The following is a 19269-nucleotide window of genomic DNA, read 5'->3' as shown; positions in this document are numbered from 1 at the left end:
TGTTCATGAGCAGGGCAAACCATGACCTCTTCGGCCAGAAAGGTGTTATGATCACTGACGATTGATCCATCCTGATCTTCGTCAGAACTCTGGGAATCATGGAAATTGGTGGGAAAATGTAAGCTAGTTGGAAATTCCACTGAATTGTCATTGCACTGTAATACATAGACATGCATGAATATGTGAAAGAAAAAGGAATTTTAAATCTTATCTGTATAGCAGATCTTCCTACAGTATTCATATCCGTCTGGCAGAGGAGTCTCACAATCAGCACAAGTAAAATGCTTTCTTTTGCCAGGCCTCTTAGCAGCAGGGCTGGTATCTATTTCAGACATCTGCCATAAAAATTCATATTAAGAACCAATAGACCTAGTCTATAGGAAACAGTACTGCATAAATAACTTCTGCCACTAGATGGCAGTACACTCCTACTTACAGTGCAATATAACAGAAGGCGATCAGCACAAGGCAGAAATACACAGGAGAACAGGTCACCCAGCGTCACATATGTCACACAGGTTACCCACAGATCCACCAAGGTAAGATCTGCATGTTGTACCCTCCTGCAGCCTCTTTATAGTGAGGCTGCAACTTGCAAACACGGCGCGCGCCGCAGTAACACCACCGCCGGAAGTGACGAGCCGCAGTGGAACGCATCTGCGTTCCACCGCGCATCCGCCGTCTGAAATGAAGGAACAAAGCCCCCCACGGCGGCCCACTCGGCAGGAATATACCTGGAAAGAGCGCACAACAGCGCGGACACAAATAGGATACCGGCCTGGACGGTTCCTGCGTCGGTATTATACACGTCGGTATTTACCTGAAAGAAAAAAGGGAAGGGACTAGGTCCCAAAGGGCTTACAGAAACAAAGAAAAAAAAGATTGAGGTGTGTGGGGAGGTGGGGCCTATTTATACTTCCTGGGGGGGGGGGGGAATAAAAGATTTACTTTATTCATTTCATTAAATATTTCTTCGTCCCAGGGGCTAGCAGGGGCGATAATACCCCCATATGTTGTGATGCCAATGGGACGATAGGGAATCATACACAGGACTGGTAGGCGATATGCACTGCACACACAGCACTAGGGGGACCGGGAGTGGAAATACTAAAGAAAGGAAATACTAAAAGGGCAGACTAGATGGACCCAGTTGTATTCTACTGTCGACAATTTTCTATGTGGCAGCGGGACACCAGGATAGGGATAGCGCCTGCACTGCATGATTCCACCCCCATGCACACAACTGTTCTGCACAGTTGCTGCCCCGTTCCTGTGCTAAAACCCCCCCGATCTGCAAGTGTCCTGCACAGCCACCGACTCGTTCCAATGCTTCTAACGTGGCGACACCCCCCAGGCTCACAACTATCCCACATAGCCACCGGCCTGTTTATTGCTACTACCCTACCACTATGACAAAGACAGATGACTGTTTGCAGCTGTGTGCAGTTAATGAATGGAAGGGGGGGGGTGCAAGGGGCTGCTGGCAAGATCAGAACACAGGAACGGTGTGTGTCGGGGAGGGGCGTCATGTTAGCAGTACAGGAACAGGCTGGTGGCAGTGCGGGAAAGTTGTCAGCTGTGTATAGCGGGTGGGGGTTGTTTGCAGCACAGAAGTAGATGAGGGAGAGACTGTCATCTTTAGCATACCTGTCTTTAGCTAACCAAGCCAATTGAAGAGAAGGACACATGATCCCAACACCGAAGGTGGGGGCCAGGAGGAAGAAGCATGTTGGAGTGGACTTTTTGCTCATTCTTTGCATCCGGAGGGGGTGAAATAGCCCCAAAATGGCTTCATACAGGGAATTACTTGCTTTAGGCAATGTATGGAGTTGTGGGTGGGCTATTTCACAATGCAAAAAAAGATTTTGGCAGGAATACCATTCTAAGCATATTAATTCTTTATTTTTACAGTGCTGAATATAACTGGTCGATAGAACCTCAGTCACAGATTATCTCATCAGTAGTTCTTTGCGTCTGGAAAAAAAACCAAAGCAAACACAGGAGAACGTATATGCTCCTTACAGGTGTTGACTTTGGTACATTGGATCCAAGCACTGCACAGCAACCACGCTAACCACTGTATGCATCATTTCATAATATGGTATCTTTATAGGCTCTGAGATGCCACATGTCATCTTCATTGATGAAGCTCTTTCCTCCTTTGTTGTCTGCAGAAAAAAATAAGTAACAATAAAGGCCCTATCACACAGAGTGGTAGTCTGCGAAATCGGACTGTTTTGGGAGATTATTGCTCCGTGTCATAATGATAATGCTGATCGGGTCTTCTGGTACTGCCTAAAAATCCGGCCGCACATCACTACGTGTAATGGTGATGCATGGCAACCGCTGATGACTGTGTAAGAAAAAATATATATATAATAAACTGTATACATACCGGTCCATGCTCCCCAGTGTTTTTCTCGCTTCTACCTGCTCCCCGCCACTGCTGCTGAAGCTTCTTTCCCGCCTTTTAAGTGATAGGCTGCTCAGCCAAACACTGGCCATGGTGCCGTCCCATCTTGGCCAGTCATTGGCTGAGTGGCTTGTCACTTCAGTGAAGGGCACCGAAGTTCCAGCGGCAGCAGGGGAGTGGGTAGAAGTGAGAACAACACCGGGAGTGTGGAGGGATAATGTATATACTTTATTATTTACTATATACAGCAAGCGCTGCACAGACATTACTAATGATATATATCACTTATCCAGAATATTGAGCTGTGTTATACCACCCTGAGAACAAACTTTACCTAGCCTATCTTAATAGCAGGGGACAGAAACACACACACAGACTGTAAGGGCCCTATTCCACAGTAATGATAATCGGCCGGATCGGCCCCATTTGGCCTGATTCGGCTGATTATCGTTCGGTGAAATAGAGAGAACGATCAGCCGATGATCAGGTCATCGGCTGATCGTTCATTTAGGGCCAGACCTAAAATCATCGTTCCCCCACCGCGCCTCGTTACGGTTGAATAGCGGTGCGCGGCGGGCGACCGATGATTTGACAAGCAGCAGCATACATTATCTGTACAGGCTTCTCCACGCTGTCTTCATCCCTGTGTCCCGCGCGCTCTATCTTCAGAATGGCCTGTCAGCTGACGGAGCGCTCAGCCAATCACAGGCAGGGACCGCCGCGGCCTGTGATTGGCTGAGTGTGGCCTGTCAGCTGACCGGCCATTCTGAAGATAGAGCGCACGGGACCCGAGGATGAAGACAGCGCGGAGAAGAAGACCTGCAGGTAATGTATGATGCTGCAAGGACAACGGTAACGAAGTCCCTGCAGCCCTCGCTCAACGATCATCGGGCCGTGGAATAGGCCCAGTAAACGACCGATCGCCGCTCGTTTACAAAGTTGATCGGGCCCTCCTCGGCCCGTGAAATAGGACCCTAAGACTGTTAAAAAAAAACAGACCACCTCAGACCTTTTCATCCTCTCACAGATCTGGTTCATTTTCTTGGCCTCTTTCAACTTCTCCTCCATGATTCGGGATAGAAGCCTTTCATATTCATGCTCATTGTGTTGAAGACGATTTAATAACGTCTCATTCTCCTCTTTTAGTTTTTGTGATTGTTTGCAGCAGGAACTGCAAGAGAAAATCAAAGTAATCTGACAGTGAAAAGGCTAGGAGGAAAACTGTAGAGCCACAGAATGATTGTCTACAGTAATGTAAGAGTGGGAAGGTGGCACCATGGTGCTGGCATTGAGGATGAACTTACCAGCTTAAGGTCTCAGTGACGTCCACTCTTTTGGGCATTTGGGATTGGGGACAGGTCATCTGCTCAGAGCCTTGTTTGTCCTGTATTACAAATAAGAATAAATAAAAAAAAATCTAAAATCTACATGCGATGCCCCTGGCCCCTAACGGTAATGCTGCAATAGGCTGTGCTGATAGCGTGCTGAATGATGAGAGTAGTAGTGATACTGAGGATAAGATGCTGGGTGGAATGGAACTGAGATGAATACTTGCTGTTGATGATTAGAGAAGATAATGAGAGGAATGACTGAAGAACGGCACCCAGATCTTGAGAATAGATGAGAATCTTGAGAATAGAACACAGCCAGGAACGCTTCTGGTGGAACTGGAGCAGCAGAGCACACGTGTCTCTCTCCTGACAGGGGAGAGAGAACACACACCCTATCCCATCTGTGGTAGGGAATAGTCTGAGGTAGAACAGGAAGTCACATGGTATTCCCCAGCCAAAGCTCGATGGCCATTGGAGTTACCATGGAAGCAGGGGCAGTCACGTGACATCCAGCCATTGCATCATCACACCATTAGGCATATACAGTGAAATATACATGAGAAGTACCATACTTGAACACTGGGGGGCGACATAATACCCTTAGGCACTAATACTTGAATATGCATACAAGAAATGCATGGAATAGCAGACATGAACACAGAGGGGTGACACAATACACACAGTTTGCAGTGAACCATAGCTTTCCAGAACAGGACTGGTCATAATAAAAGTGTGAGGATAAGAGGACCTGTTCCGGGACACTGCATACACAGTTTAATAAGAAAGTGACAATCCCAGGCATAAGAGAGGTTGTTCCAACAAATACAATCATCACCTACTGGAGGGGAGGGGAAGCAAAGACTTCTCTCAAAATTATAATCTGCAGAATTTAAGATTTGGAAGAACAGAAAAAAAGATTCAATGATCCAAACAATCTACGCGTGGACCTGTAGCTACATAAGTGGCTGAAAATCATGAGGTTTAGTCACTGGATTGTGAGCGCCAGTGATTTACTAAAGGTGGGGTTAACAGGCAGACTGTAATGCTGCGTTTACGATCAGCGTTTAGACGGAACGGAAAAATCATTATTGTGAATGTTTAAAGATTGCTTAAGCCTCTCTCACACATAGGGTGAATCGATGAAAGTCTGTTTACATAAAGTGATCTGCAAATTTTTAGCGAACAAACAACGACAATTTGAGAACATGGTGAAAGATCAAAAAGAACGATTTCTCGCTCTTCGCTTGATCGTTCACTGTTTACACAAGCCGATTATCGCTCAAATGCGATTGTTATCACGAAAATTCAAGCGATAATCGTTCCGTGTAAACACACCATAACTCTGACCAATCTGCGTCACAGGCTGCTTTCCTGACTGCCCAGCTCATAGTTTAAGGTGCACTTTCCTCCTTGGCTCTCATGGCGCCTTAAAGTGGTAGTGCGGCGCTAAGAAATTATTCACAAAATAACACACATTACTAAGTTATACAACTTTGTAATGTAGGTGACCTAACAAAAGACTATTAGTCACTACTATCCATAAGCATCAAACACGATATATACAACCTATAACTATATAAAAATGCTAGACAACTAAATCACCATTTATGAATGAATACTTTATTATTACATATCAAAAAAATATATTTAAAAACATTAAAAAGGAAGCAAAAAGATACATAACATATATCAAATGGTATACAAGGCAGGAATAAATAGATGTTCAATACACTATATACTGGATAAACAGTGGTATGTCAATTGACTCCCGGGGGTAATAAGTGTGCTAGTGCAAGTAAACAAAAGACTGAGAAAGTGCTAAGATAACCTCTCTGTTAGTGTTGCAAGTGCAGTTAAAGGTACAAAGTCACATATGCTATGATAAGCTATAAAGTAAACTAGTAGAGTAAAAATACTTAAACCACGGGGTCCACACTGTATGCTGCCAAGTATTGCCACTCACCCGACGCAGCGTTCGCTGTATAAGCTTTATCAAGGGTCGACCCTTGATAAAGCTTATACAGCGAAACGCTGCGTCGGGTGAGCGGCAATACTTGGCAGCATACAGTGTGGACCCCGTGGTTTAAGTATTTTTACTCTACTAGTTTACTTTATAGCTTATCATAGCATATGTGACTTTGTACCTTTAACTGCACTTGCAACACTAACAGAGAGGTTATCTTAGCACTTTCTCAGTCTTTTGTTTACTTGCACTAGCACACTTATTACCCCCGGGAGTCAATTGACATACCACTGTTTATCCAGTATATAGTGTATTGAACATCTATTTATTCCTGCCTTGTATACCATTTGATATATGTTATGTATCTTTTTGCTTCCTTTTTAATGTTTTTAAATATATTTTTTTGATATGTAATAATAAAGTATTCATTCATAAATGGTGATTTTGTTGTCCAGCATTTTTATATAGTTATAGGTTGTATAAACTTTGTAATGTATGTTATGTATGTGAATCGCCCCCTTCCCCGTGTTCCCCCACTCCCGCACGTGGACTCACAAGTGGCAGCTGATGACGCAGCAGAGGGGGCATCAGGGACGGCTGCATCGATTCGGCCGGCCTCCCGAAAATTACGTTGACAGAAGATCGGGGACGGGGGTCGACATGCGTCAGGTATGTATGGTACACTACATTTCCGGGTCCACGTGCGGGGGTGGGGGAACTAAATATGTGGTGCCTTAAATGAGGGCAGCATAAACTAGAGACAGAAATGCTGAACAGATCGGTGTATGACTTACATCTTTCTGTTTTAGCCTGTCTGTTCAGTGAGGAGGTGCGGCCTAAATCATGTAAAAAATCTATGCCAACTCCAGAGCAGGTGTAGAATTCTGCGACTGCAGTGGGTCAGCCTCAGATTTGCCAGGTTTACCAGGCGTTGAATAGCGGCGGCAGCGAGCAGGGAACGAGGAGCAAACGAGCGCTGAGAGCGCTCGTTTGCTCTTCTAACTCTGCTTTCAGCTGACTGACAATCATGCAGGGATAGAAGGGGGAGTAAGGACATGTTACAGCCCACCACACTCTTCTCTGAGCTGACAGGCCACTGAGCCAATCACTGGCTGGGACTGCCGTGGCCAGCGATTGGCTCAGCGGCCTGTCAGATCAGAAAAGCTGCAGCGAGCAGCGCTGGTTAGCAAGCAGAAGGCAAGTGAAGACTGGGACAGGTAATGAATGGTTTAGGGCAAAGGCTGCACGGACATCGCTAGCGATGTCCTTGCAGCCCTTGCTAAACAATAATAGAGTTGTGTAATAGGCTCAGTAAATTAGCACCGATCTAGCAGATCGGAGCTAGTTTACATTATTGATCGGCGGTTGTCGGTCCGTCTTATAAGACCCTTAGTGATGCATCATTCTGTTCAGCTTCTCTGTCAGTAGGTTTATGCTGTCTGTCTAAGGGTAGCATAAAGTAGTGACAGAGGCTCTTTAAACTTTGTAGTGGCTGGACCTGGTTACTCCAGCTCAACTGAGGTTTACTTGAGCGGCAGATGAGCTGCCATTACCACTACACAGCGCACCAAGCCAACTGTTTCCGGCCCCGCTAACTGTGTAATCTTGGTGTCAAACACTATCAAGTAGCATTATTAAGACCAGTTCCTACTTTCGATCTTGGCAGTAGCTCATGAAAGAAGTCACGTGTCACCTGCTAATTTTGTGGGTATATAGGCTGTCTGGACACATATCCTCTTTCGCTGTCATGAATAAAAAAAACAGATGAACTATTGTTCAGCATTTAAAAAAATTTGCTGTTTGTGTACCGTTGGCATGCTTCTCTGGGAAAAGTGTATCGTATGTGGACAAATGGCAACATTGCAAAGTCAGACATTGGTTGGAAGAGCATGACCAAGACTTCATAGTACTACCCTGGACCTCTATTTTCCCAGATATGAACCTAAAGGCCCTATTAAACACACAGATATCTGACGGATTATTGAAGCCAAAGCCAGAAATGAATTTGAAAAGAGGAGAAATCCCAGTCTTTCCTTCATGACCTGTTCTCTGTGTATAGTCTGTTGGCTTTGGCTTCAATGAACTGTCAGATAAATCTGTGTGTGTGTGTGTGCCTGAGCATCTGTGGGACCAATTCAATTGTCATGTTTGCTCTATGAGTCCTTCACCATGCACCCTCCAAGCAACGGTGGGATACACTAGAGTCAGCATGGCTCTAGATATCTGTGACATTCTACTAGGTCTTGAGTTATCCTCAGACAGTCTAGCTTCTGCCTGTGCTTCACACAGCGAGCTTACTCTTATTATTAGCTGGTATTTACTATAATGTGACTCGACTGTTAAAGTCTGCTTTAAGAGTGTTGGAATACAATGCCGGAAAGAATGTCAATTTGTGGAGCAAAGACAAAAAAGGGTTAGTCTTACTGGTAAGACGTTTTCTCCGAAGTCTTCACGACGGCACCACAGGAGTTAACTCGTACCCTAGGGACAGGAAAAACACACACGAGAGGTTAAAAGCCCCTCCCCTTCCCACTCTCACCAGTGTAATTTTAACCATATCTGGCACCACAAGAGTGTAACTTAATACACATTATAGGGAGGGATGTTGGTGCCGTCGTGAAGACTTCGGAGAAAACGTCTTACCAGTAAGACTAACCCTTTTTTCTCTCCTCATCTTCACGACGGCACCACAGGAGAATACCAACCATTACCTTAGGGCGGGACCACAGCTTGGAGAACCTTCCTGCCAAAGGCTAGATCCTCATTACGCTGAAGCTGCAGTCTATAATGCCTGGTAAATGTATGTGGAGACGACCATGTTGCGGCTCGACAGATTTGGTCTATTGATACACAAGCTCTTTCTGCCCATGTGGTGGATACTGCCCTGGTGGAATGAGCCTTTATTTAAAGAGGACATGGAATCTTTTGGATGTTGTACGTCTCTTCTATCGCCTTCTTTATCCAACTGGATAAAACGCTCTTTGAAACTTTCTTTCCTTTATTAGGACCCTGAAATTGTATGAACAGGGACTGATCCTTCCTCCAGGCACTACAAGCTTGTAGATAATGTATAATTGCCCTTCTTACATCTAGAGAATGAAATTTTTCCTAGGAATTTTGGATCAGTCTTTAGCACAATACGATCTTCTTGAATAGAGCAGTATGGTTCTTGAGTTGTAAGAGCCTGAATTTCTCCTACCCTTCTGGCTGAGACGATTGCCACTAAAAAAAGCGGTTTTAAAGGAGATAAATCTTATATTTGCTTCCTCCATTGGTTCAAATGGGAGTCTGGATAGTCCTTCAAGGACGATATTTAAGTCCCATGGGGGGTGTAAGTCCCTAATAGTGGGATTTTGTCTAGTAGCGCTTTTTAAAAAAATTTTAATCCACCGATGTTCTGCGATATTACAATCATATATGGATGATAATGCTGCTACCTGGACCTTTAATGTGGCTGGTTTTAGACCTTTTTCTAATCCTGCCTGTAAAAAGTTTAGTATTGTGGAAAAATTTGGGTCATCAGGAAAGGTATTTAATACTTCCGGGCACCATGAGAAAAAAAACCTTCCAGACTTTAAGATATATCTTGGAAGTGACTGGTTTCCTGCTTTTTTGTAAGGTGGTAATTACTTCCTCTGAGAGACCTTTGCTCCTCAGCATCGTCCTCTCAGGATCCATGCTGACATCTTTAATGAGAGTAGATCCGGATGGTGGAATGGACCCTGGTGTATAGGTCCGGTATCCTGGGGAGATGAACTGGAGGTTCCAGGGCCAGAGTGTGGAGAAGTCCGAACCATGCTCTCCTGGGCCACTAAGGAACTAGTAGAATTGTTGTCGTTCCTTCTGATTGTATTTTCTGTAGGGTTTTTGGAATTAGGGGTATCGGAGGAAACCCGTAAGCCAGAGAGAAGTCCCAAGTTTGGGAGAGAGCATCTATTGTCTCCGGACCATCCCTCGGATCTAGAGAAAAGAATGTCCGTACCTTCCTGTTCTGTCTTGTGGCGAAGAGGTCAATCTGAGGTTGTCCCCATCTGTGTACCAACATGTCGAAGATCTCTTGCTTTAGACACCATTCGCCCGGGTGAATGGTGTGTCGGCTCAAGTAGTCTGCATGAACATTTTCTGTCCCCCTGAGATGTGTTGCTGAGATGGAAAGGACATTTTCCTCCGCCCAGGCGAATATCTTGTCTGATATCTGTCTCAGTGAATTCCGTTTTGCACTGCCCTGATGTCTTAAGTGCGCCACCGCTGTTACGTTGTCTGAGAGGACATGAACGTGAGATTGCTTTAGTATACTCACTGCCTGTTGTAACGATATCCACATTACCATGAGCTCTCTGAAATTTGAGGACCTGTCTGCAATTTCTTTTGTCCACTTCCCTTGGAAGAGCTGAAAGTCTATTTGAGCCCCCCAACCGGTCTGACTTGCGTCTGTAGACAGTATCTTCCTGGGTGCTGGATTCCAATGAACACCCCTTTCTAGATTGGACGGTATCAACCACCAGTCTAGGGAGCGTCGAACCTGGGGAGACAAAGAAAATTTTTTGTCTAGACCAGACTTACTTTTGTTCCATGTGGATAAGATCTGGCTCTGTAGAACTCTAGAGTGAGCTTGACTCCATGGAATTGCTGGAATACAGGCCATCATGGATCCCAGGACGGACATCGCTTCTCTAACACGGCAGAAGGATTTTGCCTTGAAGATTTTAATCTTTTGGGGTAAGGATTGTTTTTTCTCTGTAGGGAGAAAGGACATCTGTCTATTGGAGTTTAGAAGAATTCCTAAAAATACCTTCTCTGTACCCGGAGTGAGATCTGATTTTTGTAGGTTGATCAGCCTGCCCAGAGATTTGAGAAGATCGGACGTAGTTCTCAGGTCCTGAAGGAGTTTCTGCGAGGACTCTGAAATGAGGAGCAGATCATCAAGATACGCAACAACACTTATACCCTGAATATGGAGAAAAGAGGTTACTTCCCCCATAACAGCAGTAAATATGCGGGGAGCAGAAGAGATTCCGAATGGAAGAGCTCTAAACTGGTAATGTTGTACTTTACCGTCTATCCGTACTGCGAATCTCAGGAACTTTTGAGACTCGGGATGGATTGGTATGTGGTAGTAGGCGTCGGTTAAGTCTATGGAAGCCATCACTGCGCCTTTCCGTATTAGAGGAGTGGTGGACTTGATTGACTCCATTTTGAAGCGCTTGTACTTCACAAATTTGTTGACAGGTTTTAGGTTTATTATTAACCTGTAAGTTCCATTTGGTTTTGGAAACAAGAATAGGCTTGAATAATGCCCTTTCCCCAGTTCCGTCACTGGGACAGGGATGACTACATTCGATGAGATTAGTTTCTTCACTGATCTCACCAAATAATCCTGTAGTGTTGGAGAAGACTGTCGAGAAATCAGAAACCTCCTGGGGGGGAGAAGATAAAAATTCTATTTTGTAACCTGTTATTCCTGACCAGGCTTCTCGGTACCTGTTCAATCTTCCCCCCACCGGTCCGGTGTCATTGTTTATCCTGTTAGGATTTGGGGGTGTAAAAAATATTCTTTTTATTTCCTCCTTTAGGGTAGCTCCATCGACCACCTTTACCTTTCCTCCTATAACTTTCCTGAGTTTTTGGGCGCTTATACTGCTGTTCTTTCTTTTTCTGCGCTTTTACTTCTGGAAGCGCTTTATTTTTGTCCACTGATTTCTCTACAATCTTCTCAAGTACTGACCCGAACACATATTTTCCTCCAAAGGGAATGCTACATAATTTAGATCTGGAAATACTATCTCCAGACGAATTTTTCATCCATAATGCCCTTCTAGTTGCATTAGTCAGGGCCCCATCTTTTGCGGCTACTCGTACTGAGTCTGCTGTGGAGTCCGACAAGAAAGCCGCAGCGTCTCTAAGAACAGGGAGAGAATCTATTATCTGTTCCCTTGATGTCTCTCTATTCCTCAAGTGTTCCTCCAGCTGGTCTATCCACACATACATTGCTCGAGCGACACAGGTTGCCGCAATATTATTTTTTAGGGAATATGAGACTGTCTCCCATGATTTCCTAAGACTCTCCGCCTTCCGATCCATTGGATCCTTCAGTTGTGAAGAGTCTTCAAATTGAAGGAGAGATTTTTTAGCGGCTTTTGCCACCTGAGCGTCTATTTTGGGTAATTCACCCCAATTCTCTAAATCTTCCTTTTTAAAAGGAAGACGCCTTTTAATCTCTCCTGGGACTGTCAGTCTTTTTTCTGGGTCCTGCCACTCATCAGTGATGAGTGACTGCAAAGTCTCATGTACAGGGAAAGTCAACTTTCTTTTGCTTTGAGTCCCGCAAAAAACTTATCTTTGGCGGATAACTCCTCCTGTACTTCCTCTACGGCTAGAGTTTGACGGACGGCACGTATTAGATTGTCCGTGCGCTCAGAGGAGAAATAATACTTCCTTGTTTCAGAATGAGAAGGTTCACCATCCAAAATGATCTCTACTGAATCTGAAATCTGGCCCGACTCATATTCAGACTCTTATGATGCCTGTCTGCGTCTTTTTGACCTGTCAGATTGTACAGATATACTTCCTTCTCCAAATCCTGATCCTGTAACTGATGGCAGAATTAATGGAGCAGCTGGAGATAGGAAGGTTGGAGGGGCAACTGAAGGGTTAACAGCCTGAATAGTTGTCAAAGAAACTGCTGAATGTTGTTCAGGAGGTTCAATGGAAGCATGGTTTAATTGAGGCTGAATAACCGGCTCCACTGGAGCAGAGGCATTAGGTGCGGGTGAAGTTTCAGCTGCACGTGATGCATTAATCTCATCCCTCATCATTTTCCTGATATCAGCAAGAAACAAGGTTCTGTCCTTCTTTATGATATCATTCACACAGGCAGAACATATGTTCTTTTTCCATGAGGAAGAGAGTCTTGCATTACAATTTATGCATCTCCTCACAAAAGCAGATCTTGGTTTGTCTTTACTCTTGCCTTTCTCTTTTTCCTAAACAGAGCATAATAATAACATTTATGAGGGTCTGTTTAGCTATTAGTATATACCGAGTAAGGGTATAGGGAGAGACCTACAGTGGATGAACGATGCCTAACTGCATGTATTAACCACATATAGTATGTCCCCCCCCCTTTGTGTGGCTGCCAAAGTAGGCACACTTACCGCCATCGGCGGCTGAGAGGGCTTGTCTGATGTGGTAGGAGAGGATTCTTCCATGATGCCGTCCAGACCTCAGACCAGCAGGATCGCTTACTCCAGGTAGTCAGACTGCATAGACCTCAGATCAGCACAGCTTAGACCTTAGACCAGTACCAGCTAGACCTCAGACCAGCAAGACCGCTCAGACCTCAGACCAGCGAAGACTGCTTTTCAAACCCGCCGCGAACCGCGAGCGGACCGGAAGTGACGATACTTCCGGTGTGACGTCGGAGCGTCCCCTCATCAGAGGTTACGCTCCAGGCCTGACTTCCGGCCGCCCACGACTCCACCGGAAGTAGGCCGCACACGAGGGAGAGCAGCCCCAAACACCGCTACCTCCTACTGCAGTGTCGGTTGTCCCACTCTCCCTCCCCGGATGGGTGTGCGAGGCACTACTGACAGGGAGCCTCCAGAGAGAGACCCAAGTGCACTCCGTCACAGAAAGGGAAGGCGCGGAACACCGGGCCTTCCCCCTACCTTGGATCCAGGATCCAGCCAGTCGCCCTCAGGAAGGAAGGAGGCAGACCTCGATCGATCCACTGGCAGGTAGTTATCTTCTTTCTTTCTTTCTTAGAGGGGATCTCTCATCTTCACAAGGGATCCCCACCTCTCGTGCCTGCCCTGCTGGGACAGGAAAAACACTGGTGAGAGTGGGAAGGGGAGGGGCTTTTAACCTCTCGTGTGTGTTTTTCCTGTCCCTAGGGTACGAGTTAACTCCTGTGGTGCCGTCGTGAAGATGAGGAGAGAAAAGTATTTTAGAAATGACAAAGTGTGAGATCCCTAGTAACTGAGTCCACAGTAATTCTCTACTTACTTTACTTTCCTCCCCAATGTGTAGTTTGTTTTCTTGTACTTTTTCCTTCTCTTGCTGCGTCAATAGTCTTGTATCTGTAGGGAACAATAGCAGTGTGTAAGATACAGTCAGTATGGAGCCATTATTTCTTTGAAAGTTTTTTGGTCTATGGTGCAACATTTTACTGGTGTGAACACTTTATTATAGGCAATACCCCTTCAAGGAGAGAACATTTTTCATTTTTCCTAAAAATTCACAAACAATGTAAAGCTGTTAAGGTATGTTCACACTAAAGGCTCTATTCCACAAAACACTTATCAGCCGTATTTGACCGAAAATTGTCCCAGGGAATAGAAGGCAATGATCAGCTGACAGCGCTCATACTGGCCGATCATTGCAGTGGTTTGTTTTTCAATGGTATAGCAGTGATCTGCTGCAGTCACTCCGTGGAACAGGAGCGGTGGTCAGCCTCTATGGGCTGCCCAGACAATCTAGCAATAACACGGGCAGCCCCCCGCAACTCCCCGCGGCTCCTCCAGCACTCACCCGGTCGCTGCCGCAAAGTGTAATATCGGCGGCAGCGAGCGGGGAAAGAAGAGCAAACGAGCGCTGACATCTCCATCGGCCCGTGGAATAGGGCCTTTAGTAAAAGTGTCACGGCATCCCATTGACACTCTGAGGCAGGGGGATTTCGCAGCAGAATTCCGACGCTTTTACTCAATGAGGTAAGTAGAAGCCTGGACGTCGGCGCGGCTGTGGATATCGTGTACTTGGATTTTGTTAAAGCGTTTGACACAGTTCCTCATGGACGTCTGATGGGTAAGTTAAAGTCTATTGGTTTGGAAAGTTTAATGTGTAATTGGATTGAAAACTGGCTTAATAATCGTACCCAGAGAGTGGTGGTCAATGATTCCTATACCGAATGGCCCCCGGTAATAAGTGGTGTACCCCAAGGGTCAGTACCGGGCCCTCTTCTGTTTAACTTGTATATTAATGATAATGAGAATGGAATTACCAGCAATGTTTCTATCTTTGCAGATGACACCAAGCTTTGTAGTACAGTACAGTGTATGGAAGATGTGCAGATGTTACAGGATGACTTAGATGTCCACTTGGCAAATGAGGTTCAATGTGGATAAATGTAAAGTTATGCACCTGGGTACTAATAACCCACATGCATCATATGTCCTGGGGGGAGTTACACTGGGAGAGTCACTGATGGAGAAGGATCTGGGTGTACTTGTAGGTAATAGATTACAGAACAGCACACAATGTCAGGCAGCGTCTTCTAAGGCCCGCAGGATATTGTCATGCATTAAAACAGGCATGGACTCTCGGGACATGGATATATTACCGCTTTATAAAGCTTTGATGTGGCCTCATCTGGAGTATGCTGTCCAGTTTTGGAACCAGATTAAAAAAAAAGGACGTCCTAGAGCTGGAGAGGGTACAAAGACGGGCAACTAAACTAATAAGGGGAATGGAGCATCTTAGTTCGCGTCAGCATTAGCTGTCAGCGCTCATTTGCTCCTCAATCCCTGCTCGCTGCCGCCGCTATTTCATGCAGCGGCAGTGAGCGGGTGAGTCCAGGAAGGGCCGCGGGGAGCTGCCCGGGTGAACGCTAGATCATAGCATATAGCAGCAGTCTGCTGCTGCAGCTCCTATTCCTCAGAGACGGCAGCAGATCGTTGCTATATGAGTTGTCTTTCAACCTGTTGAAAGAGAAACAACTGCAACGATCAGCCAACATCGTTCATGTCGGCTGATCGTTGCCTTCTATTACACGAGATGATTATTGTCCATAACAGCCGATATCGGGTGATAATTGTTCCGTGTAATAGGGCCTTTAAGGTCTGACCCAATTTTCAGTTATGCGCTTTTGTTTTTTTCCTCCTTGTGTATATAAGGCCGATTACAATGATAGGCAACTTGCATCACTTTTATTTTATCTGACTGCTTCAAAAAAATTTAAATCTTTAAAAAAAAAAAAAAAAACTAAATGTTCCTTAAAATTGCTCTATTACCATCATTATAACGCTTTTATCCTTTGGTCTATGGGGCTGTGTGAGGTGTCATTATATGTGCCATGATGTGTTCTTCCTATTGGTACCTTGATTGCGTATATGGGACTTTTTGTTACAATTTTTCTGGATGTGACAAAAAATGCGCAATTTAGCAGTTTGGAACTTTTGGTCGCTTACGCCGTTTACCGCGCAAGATCAGGAATGGTATAATTTAATAGTTTGGGTGATTACGCACGCGGTGATACCAAATATTCTTTTATTTATTAAATAAGAAAAGGGGGGTGATTCATACTCTTATTAGAAGATTTTTTTATTATTAAAAACATTTTTTTTAACATATACATTAATTAGAAGTCCCCCTGGGGGACTTCTAATACAACTACACTGATCTCTCAGAGATCAGTGTAGTATACTTAACACAGCACTGATCCATCAGATCGGTGCTGTATTGCTCTGGTCTGCAGCAGACCAGATGCATGGATTGCCAAGCCGGGATCAGCGTCAATTTGATCCGGGCGATGTGATCACGGAGGGGAGATCCCCCCACTAGACACCAGGGATGGCGCTCTGCAGGGCATTTAAATGCAGCCGTCATGTCTGACAGCTGCATTTAAATGTCCTTATTAGCGGACGCGGTGATCGGACGCTAATAGCCGTGGCCCTGGGCTGCAGAAAGCACCCTGGATGGTGGCGGTTCAGAGCGGAGTCGCAGCGCGGCCCCTCTCTGAACCCCCCTAAAGGTGCCACGACGTATGAGATACGTCATGGTTTGTTATGAGGTTAATAGTTCAGACAATTGTGAACACAGTGATATCAAACAGGGCTAGGAGTCAGTAAGCCAGAGCTCCGACTTTGACTCCTGAACTTTATCAAGGACCAACTCTAGGGGACACAATAGCAGCTAATGACGCACCAGAGGGGGATTACGGGGATTACGTCATTGTCCCAAGATGGCGGTCGGGGTCGACAGTAATGCGGTGAGTATAATGCACCACACTTCCGGGGGCGTGGGAACACAGGGAAGGGGGCCATTCACTTAAATAACACACATTACAAAATTGTATAACTTTGTAATGCGTGTTATTTAGTGAATAAATGTGTAGCGCTGCACTACCCCTTTAAGGACCGGGCCAATTTAAGGACCGGCCAATTGCCTCCTTGGGCTTTTTGTTTTTTCCTCCTCGCCTTCTAAGACCCCACATTTTTTTGTTTTCCACCTACAGAGCCATGTGAGGGCTTGTTTTTTTCAGGAGCAGATGTTCTTTGTAATGGCATCTTTAAATCTGAATGAATAAAATGAATGATGGAACCCCCAAAATATCATTTATGGGGCGAATTTGGGTCAGAAAATGTGATTCCGCAATTTTTGGGGGCTCCATGTTTACGTAATGCTTTTTCCGGTAAAACTGACATTTTTCCGTTACTTTATAGGTTAGTCTGAACACAGTGATATGCATGTTCACTAATATTTTTGTTCACTAGGTTTTCTACTGTTTTACTATTTTTATTAGCAGTAAAACTTTTTTTTTTTTGCAAATAGGTATATTTAAAATGGCCCCATTGTGACTCTTATAGCGTTTTTGGGCGTATTGGGTGTCATTTTTTGCTCTCTAGTTTTTATTAGTAACATTTATTTCTAGATAAGACAGATTGATCACTTTTTATACATTTTTTTTATACATAAAATGTAATTTTAAAAAAGCAATCCGTGTTTTTTACCGTTTTTTCTGTTTACAGGGTTAACCGTGCGTGTAGAATATTGTTTTATTTTAATAGATCGGACAATAACACACCTTACGGTATATTATATGTTAACCAACTTTATTATTTTTAGGTGTTGTCAGGATAGGGACAGGGAGACACAAGGACAGGTGAGCCCTGAAGCTGGCACCTACCCCACTGGCCCTACCTGCTTGCCCCAGATGCCCTAGGTGGCAAACGGACAATTGGACGGCAGTCCCTTTACTGCTAGGGTGCAACACAAAACAAGACAGAAACCCACAACAAGAGCGAGGTGAGAATTCCGGGTCAGCAACAGTCTAGCGGCGTGGTACAAAAACGTGTCCAAGGGATAGTCAAAATACAAGCCAAAAGGTCAGGTACACAGGAGTATCTAAGTCAGGGAAAACGCGAGGTCAAGAAACACTAGGAGTACTAGGCTCTATCGCAGGCAAGATACTGAGACAGGGGATTATACTTATGGGACCTGTAGTCCCAGCCCCCAAGGCGTGATTGGGGCTGAGGCTCCAGGTCCTGCCCAGATACTGACAGCTGACTAGTGAGTCAGCCTTCAGTCATTGATTAGTGAACTCACTACACCTATGCTGATCTGTCAGGGAGTGAATACTGGCCACTACTACAACATGAATAGCAGAGCAGAGCAAAACCTGACATGCAGTCTGGCTGCTAAGGATGCCGAGCCAAACGCATAGCCCGAGTCCTAACAGGTGTATTATGTATAAAATGGGGGGGGGGGACTATTGCAGCCAGTCCCCACCTGCTAGAAAGCGAGCTCAGCTCCTGAGTTCGCTTCATAGTGCATACATTTACGCTCCTTTGCGTTAAGGCCCAGCCTGTATAGGTGTAAATATACGCTCATGGTCATAAAGGGGTTAAAAAAAGAGATTATTTGGATCCTATCTGCCTAGTTATAGGCTTATTGTTAGCTCAGGAGAGGTCATTGCTAGTGTGAAAATGCTAGAGTAAGACCATGTCTCTGAGGACACCTGAACGTGGTGACATGGTACACTCTGTTTGATTAAATGGTTTACCAAGATCCTCATTTTTTCATATCTATAGAGCAGATTTTTACCGTGTGTACGCCGGGGGGAGCAGTGGCGTAGCTACCATAGGGGCAGGGTAGGCAGTTGCTATGGGGCCCGTGCAAGAGGGGGGCCGGGGGAGAAGGTAAGAGTGTATGATATCTCCTCTGATAACCTCTGTTCTCCAGCTGCGCCATCAAGAGAATGTGCAGAGCTCCCTGCAGAGGTCAGATCTGCAGTTCTGGACAGCAATTAAACAATGCCTTCACAATACACATTGCCTTACAGGGTGCGCCCTGCTGCCAGTGTGAACACAACGTTACAGGGGCTGGTTATGGGCAGTGCGCCCTCCTGAAAGTGTGAACACAGCGTTACAGGGGCTGATATGGGCAGTGTGCGCCCTCTTGCCAGTGTGAACACAACGTTACAGGGGCTGGTTATAGGCAGTGCGCCCTCCTGCCAGTGTGAACACAGCGTTACAGGGACTGGTTATGGGTAGTGCGCCCTCTTGCCAGTGTGTTGGACTTTAGGTTTCCTTCAGACACTATTTATGTTGCTATTATTTTATAAAAAAATAAAAAAAAAATAAAAAAAAATCCCCCCACCCATAATTCATGATGCGTTTGCATGACGGTTTCTCTCCTGTAGAATACTCATGCCTTTATACCGATGTTTTTTCAATCTACATTGAAGGAGAAATACCACAAAATGGAATTTTAAAAAAAACCTATAGCCAAAGCTTGCTGCGATATTCAAGAACCGCTAAAGATAAGACAAAGAAAAAACGGCATTT

The 19269-nt window shown here is 45.1% G+C and overlaps 1 protein-coding gene across 5 annotated transcripts in view; it reads right to left on the bottom strand.

Annotated features, from left to right (window-relative positions):
• Positions 1–1880: 1880 nt before the first annotated feature.
• Positions 1881–19269, bottom strand: part of LOC138797564 (calcium-binding and coiled-coil domain-containing protein 2-like) — a 46772-nt gene continuing 29383 nt past the window's right edge. For 3 of the 5 annotated variants that reach the window (XM_069977886.1, XM_069977883.1, XM_069977884.1), the window contains 4 exons: positions 13712–13785; positions 3718–3797; positions 3416–3584; positions 1881–2168 (listed from right to left, as the gene is read on the bottom strand). In XM_069977886.1, the coding sequence (XP_069833987.1) occupies positions 2019–2168; positions 3416–3584; positions 3718–3797; positions 13712–13785 (473 nt within the window). In that variant the 3' untranslated portion in view covers positions 1881–2018. Of the gene's footprint in view, positions 2169–3415; positions 3585–3717; positions 3798–13711; positions 13786–19081; positions 19119–19269 lie in introns of those variants that run through there. The other 2 variants (XM_069977887.1, XM_069977885.1) reach the window with 2 other exon arrangements.

The sequence above is a fragment of the Dendropsophus ebraccatus genome, chromosome 7 (genome assembly GCF_027789765.1).
Source record: "Dendropsophus ebraccatus isolate aDenEbr1 chromosome 7, aDenEbr1.pat, whole genome shotgun sequence".
NCBI classification, from domain to species: domain Eukaryota; kingdom Metazoa; phylum Chordata; class Amphibia; order Anura; family Hylidae; genus Dendropsophus; species Dendropsophus ebraccatus.
This window is presented reverse-complemented; position numbering and strand designations above follow the sequence as displayed.